The sequence below is a fragment of the Petaurus breviceps genome, unplaced genomic scaffold, assembly GCF_028583685.1.
Source record: "Petaurus breviceps papuanus isolate PSGF00001 unplaced genomic scaffold, PetGlider_PUasm1.0 356, whole genome shotgun sequence".
Lineage (NCBI taxonomy): Eukaryota > Metazoa > Chordata > Mammalia > Diprotodontia > Petauridae > Petaurus > Petaurus breviceps.
The window spans coordinates 1,129,910-1,135,562 of record NW_027186290.1 but is presented as its reverse complement, the minus strand read 5'-3'; the positions used below and the strand labels follow the sequence as shown (position 1 = coordinate 1,135,562).

At 46.1% G+C, this 5,653-nt stretch overlaps 3 protein-coding genes across 3 annotated transcripts in view; 1 reads left to right on the top strand and 2 right to left on the bottom strand.

The window, feature by feature from the left end:
- The window catches only part of LOC138168284 (zinc finger protein 420-like), a 771,269-nt gene that overhangs the window by 282,356 nt on the left and 483,260 nt on the right, over positions 1-5,653 (bottom strand). The gene's annotated exons all lie outside the window — the stretch shown is intronic.
- LOC138168287 (zinc finger protein ZFP2-like) overlaps positions 1-5,653 on the bottom strand; it is a 273,297-nt gene that overhangs the window by 185,301 nt on the left and 82,343 nt on the right. The window lies entirely within an intron of this gene.
- LOC138168295 (zinc finger protein 585A-like) overlaps positions 1-5,653 on the top strand; it is a 93,274-nt gene that overhangs the window by 84,337 nt on the left and 3,284 nt on the right. The window contains 2 exon segments of the mRNA XM_069097372.1: positions 5,141-5,575; positions 5,577-5,653. The exon segment at positions 5,577-5,653 is cut by the window's right edge and continues 331 nt beyond it. Of these exon segments, the coding sequence (XP_068953473.1) occupies positions 5,141-5,575; positions 5,577-5,653 (512 nt within the window).

Sequence of the window (5,653 nt, the reverse complement as noted above, 5' to 3'; positions counted from 1 at the left end):
TCATCCTTCTTTCCTTTCTGATGTTTCTCTTCAGTTGTCTTTGAACTCCAAGAGCTCTCTGCAGTAATGGCCTTTTCATCCAGAATGCTGGGAAGTCCTTTCCTTAAGGGTCTTTCCCTCCATATCATTATGCTCAGTTTTGTTGAGTAACTTGTTACTCTGGGTTATACGACCGTATCCTTTACCTTCTAGCTTGTCCTCTTCCAAGCTCTGTGCTCTTTCAATGATGGTTATTGCCAAATTGTGTGTGATCCAGTGGCTCCTTGTTACTTTTATTATTTTTGTTACTACTTGCTGTATTTTCCTTCTTCACCTGTTAGCTTTGTCTTTTTGGCAGTGGTGTTCCTGGGAGTTTTCACTCAGAGCTTTCAGGAAATGATCTATGGTTCATTTTGACTTTCTGTTGTGGTTGTAAGACATCTGGGAAATTTTAGGATTTCTTGAAATCTCACATGGAGGCTCCTTTTCATGGTGTTCAAAATTTAAATTTATTTATAATTTCCCTTCTCTTTACTCTGTGAGTTTTTTGATATGAGATAACTGACATTTTCTTCTGTTTATTTAAAAACTCTTTAGAATTTGTTTGAATATTTATTTTTGCCTTGTGGCTTCTGTTTGTTGTGTTCCAAGTTTCAGAGAGGTTGTTGCTTGGCCGAGGTTTTGTGTCCCTTGTACCAATCTCTTACCTCCTTGATTCTTTCTTCCTCACCTCTCATTTCTGTTCCATTTCTTTTCCCCTCAAGCACTCTCATTCCACTTACAAGCACGTTTACCTCTTATTCCAATGCTTCCACACATTCTGGTTGCATTTCTGCCCAAGCTGTGTTTTTGGGAGGCAGTGCTTGGAGAAAGGAGTCACCCTTCTGTGTTTGTGACTCTGTTCCTTTGCCACCATAACCATTCATTATGGTGAGGCTGTTCTTATTTGTTGGCTCATTCTCCCAGCCTACTTTTGTGGCTGCTTCCTTGGGGTCCTGAGTGTTGTCTTACTCTAGGATCTGAGGAGCAGGAAAGAGGCCTATGAGCTCTCAGTGTTCCCAGAGTGGGCTGATCCAGACCAGAATCAGACTGCTTCCCCCCTGCTCTGAGCTCTCCAAGTTTGTGACCTGAGTTTGAGTCTCTAGAAGAGCAGACCCAAGCTCTCTCCCTATTGACCATCTACTAAGCTCTGCTGACTGGCTCAGAGAGGGAGGATTGTCAGTTTCTCTTTGTTTTGGGGTTCCTGTCCTGGTCATTCCACTGCAGGCTGGGCTGGACCTTGGAAGCCAGACCCTGCTTGTTGTCCCAGGCCTGAACCACAGTTCTGTTTCTGCAGGCTTCTGCACTTCCTTGCTTCATCCCCCAGGGTCTGTGGAACCAGGAATTCTACTGCTTGGCACAGATTCCCTTGACCCTGGTTATGAGAATTGGACCTGGCTAGAGGGGGAGAGAGCTGCCAGTGACAGCCGTCCTGTTGAAGTTCCCTGACATGGGTCTTAATGTTCTTGCCCTGTTACTCAGGATTTCATTTCAGGAATGCTTCTTGGGCAGTGTCTTCCTCTCTTGTTCAAAGGGTCCATGGACCTCCCTTTGCCCCCTGTGCCAACCTGGACTGAGGACTCAGGTCTTCTGGTTTTCCTCATCAGGATTGGGTCCTGTACATTGTCCAGATGTCTTAGCTGTTTGTGGAGAGGAGTTCACTACGTTGGCTCACACTCTCTCTGCCATGTCTACAAACATTTACTTCAGTTTATATAAGTTGAGAAAACTCTCCCAGATGTTAAGAAATTTGCCCAGCATCACATGGCTATTAGTGTCTGAGGCTTCATGTGGGCCCTGGTCGTCCCCAAGATCAGTTTTCCTGGCTCCTGGACCAGAGGCTTTGGCAGAGGAGAAAGGTGAAAATCCCTGGGAAGAAATCTGACACTAAGATAATTGATCCAGAAACATCCATCAAATGCTTGGGACACAAGCAGGGACAAGAGACAATACAGTTACTCAAGGACCTGATGGTCTACTGAGGAATGGTATAAAATAGGAGCAGAGGGTCCCAGCTTGGGGACCCCAGTGACTTGGAACAGGTGCCCACTGACATCTTGGCGACCTCTTACCAAGGCCCGCATTGGATAGGAGGGCCTGGGCCTCAAGGCAGCCCTAGGGGTCAGGAGCAGTTGGAGGCTCTAGGTGGAATACCTAGAGAAAAGCAGGGTCAGCATCCAATGTTGGTCTGGCTCAGATCTCAGGAGCGGAGCAGGGGCTCAGTCCCAAACCCTTGCCCTGCCTGAAGCGTGCACAAGAATCACCAGGTGGGAATCACAGTCTAACATGGGACCTGCCAAGCGTGCCACCTGGCTGATATGGCCAAAAATGCTGAAAACCAGATCAGGAGGGTGCAGAACTTGTCGGCATGGGAAGCCTCCATCATCTTTGCTCTATATCAGACCCCCTTGAGATTCTCGAGTAAGGCTGCACAGGAGGGCCCAGGAGAACACAAGCTGTGCTGGGGACTGACTCTCACCACTCAGTGCTGGCCACATTCTGATGAGGATCTTTCTAGAATTCTCCTCCTGTTTTCATGTAGATAAGACTTTATTTCATCCACCCAGGAAGCGAGCAGGGTCTTTATCTTCATTCTCTTTTCAGTGATTATATTAAATGTCTCTCCCCCCCCCCCAGAATGCACTGTACCTGCCAACTTCTCACAGACTTTCCTTCAGACTATATCACATCAGTTCTGATAAGGAAGGAATTTCACATTCCCCCCTCTCTTTCTCCTCCAGAGATGAACCTGCCTCGGGGATAGAACACACACTTTCTCCCCCATTCCACAGTGAGACACATTCCATAATAAGACATTTTTCAGCTTTCTTACAATTTATGATGTTTTTCAAATATGAATGTGAATATGAATTTTCTGAAAATTCCATTGGGTTTTTACTGACTGTGGTTTCAAGAGGTGACTCAAATTTCCTCCTATAAAGTGATGAGGATTGGACTATTTAACTCTGATAGTGTCTTTCAGCTCTACATTCTATGACTTTTTTTCTTTATTTTTGCTTCTTGGAGGGCAGTTGGGGTTAAGTAACTTGCCCAAGGTCACACGGCTAGTTTTTGTATGTGTGTTAAGTGTCTGAGGCCGGATCTGAACTAAGGTCCTCCTGCCTCCAGGGCCGGCGCTCTACTCACTTCTTCACATAGCCACCCCTACATTCTATGACTTATGATGATGTAGGAGACAGTGACATTCAAGGACGTGGCTGTGGACTGCACCCAGGAGGAGTGGGGCCTCTTGGACCATCCTCAGAAGGAGCTGTACAAGGAGGTCATGCTGGAGAATGCCCAGAACCTGCTGTCCCTGGGTAAGGACATTTCCCCTGCTCACTCTGAGTCTGCAACCAAAGGGAACGTCTCCATTCCCTGGTATACAGGCTTTGGAACATCTGTCAGTCATCAGAGAAGAGTGTTGGGCTCCTGTGCCCAAGAGACAGAGTCCTCCTGCTCCCTGGTTTTCCTATAGAAAGTCTTTGCATTGTGTGATAGGAAGCTGAGGCTTTTCTTTGTTGCCTCTGAGGCAGTCTCTTACAGTTCTAGGCAGTCTCAGGTCAAAGGTCCAGTCAGTGGGGAAGAATCTCAGGGGTTATTGGGTCTAACCTCTGCTGGACATGGATTTTGCTGCCAAATCTCTGAGGAGTGCTCAGGCAGCTTTTCTTTGCAGCCCCTTCCTCTTGGGATGGGCCTAATATTTGGAATATTCTTCTATTTAATAAACACACTTTGGTAGCTCACAGCTTTTAGTTGCCACTTAGTAGAGCAAGTTTGTCTTTAATCTTCCTTATATTCAGGCCTTCCAGACTCCATGCCCAGGGCTCTCCCCCCTGCACTACCAGCTGCCTCTGATTTCTGGACAATGTAAACTATGCCATGGGTCCATCCTTTCATGAAGAAGGTAAACAGGATTAAATTCTCTGACTCCAAACTGGTTCCATGATTTTTCTCCCCCACCTCTCCCCAGAACTCCCCAAAATAAACTCTATGGAACTATCCTTAAGGCTTCCTAGGAACCACTCTGGAGTCCTTTCTTGCATGCCCTTGTGGGTGCCAGGAATAATAAACTGACTGAAAAATTGAATTTGGACTCTCTAGGTTGAGTTTGCCAGCAGGAGTTTCTCCCCCAAGGAGGCAAACACCCCCTGAATGAACAGTCCTCAGAGTTTATATTGGAGTCAGGGAGTGAGGAGCCAGGCAGGGGCCAGGGCAAAAGGTGATGCATCAACGTCCCTGTTGCTGGGGCTTGAGGCTAATCTGGCACCATTATTCTTTTACCCAGTTGGGGGTCTAAGCATTTCTGCCAGAATGGAGCATGACAGGATGGGGGCAGAGGGTTTGGCTATTTCTTAGAACAGGTTGTACAACACGTCCTGCTTTGAGTTATTTGCATCACAAGCACTAAGGGGTCAATACAGACTCCTATGTGTGACCAGAATGGAGTGATCCTCCAAATGGAGCAGCTGTGTATCCACATCCCTTTTCCTACAAGTCTCCTTCCTCATCCCTGATTCCCCACCCCTAGGGCTTCCAGGTCCCAGAAAAGATGTGACCTCTTATTTTGAACAAAGGGAAGCACCCTGGATCCTGGAAGAAGAAGGCCTGAGGAGCCTCTGTCCAGGTGAGTGAGGTGAAAGCAGGTATATGAGAGCTGTGATTGTGAGAATCTGCTATGGGTTGTGGTGAAGGAAGTGCTAGATTTGGGGGTAGGCACTTGGAATTCTTTTTTAGATTTTTTTATTAGCAGTGACTTCCTGGGCCCGTCACTTAATCATGAAGCCTCAGTTTACCTTGGGTAAGTCACAACCCCATTCACCTTGTCTTTCCCCCTCCAAAAGGACCAAAAATATAGGAATAATTGGTCCTGCCCATTTGAAGACTTTTGAAAGTTGTTGTCTTTTCTTTTGTACTGTGGAAAGAGCATATAAAGGAGTTTATGTTCTGCCAGTGAAGGGAAGAGAATATAATTATATATGTGTCTGTCCAAGTTTTATTCCTTGTTTTTTTCAGAAGGAGAGATCAGACTTAATATGAAGAAGACTCCTGTGGAATTGAACCCTTCTGTTGAAGAAAATCAGGAACAAAGATTCATGGGTGATGGTCCTTGTAACTACACTTATGGGAAAGCTTTTACACGCAGAGGCGGTCTTACCCTACATCCGAGAATCCACGTTGGGGAGAAGCTTTATGAATGTAATCAGTGTGGAAAAGCTTTTATACAGAATACTACTCTTAGAGTACATCAGAAAATCCACCCTGGGGAGAAATTTTATGTATGTAATCAATGTGGAAAGGCTTTTACACAAAGGCGTGGTCTTACTGTTCATCAGAGAATTCACACTGGAGAGAAACCTTGTGAATGCTATCAGTGTGGAAAGGCCTTCAGAAGCAGCTCCACTCTTGCTCAACATAAGAGAAGCCACCCTGGGGAGAAACCTTATGAATGCGATCAGTGTGGAAAAACTTTCAGAGGCAGCTCCAATCTTGCTGAACATCAGAGAATCTACACTGGGGAGAAACCTTATGAATGCAGTCAGTGTGGAAAGGCCTTCAGAGGCAGAGAGAAGCCACACTGGGGAGAAACCTTATGTATGCAATCAGTGTGGAAAGACTTTCAGAGTCAGCTCCA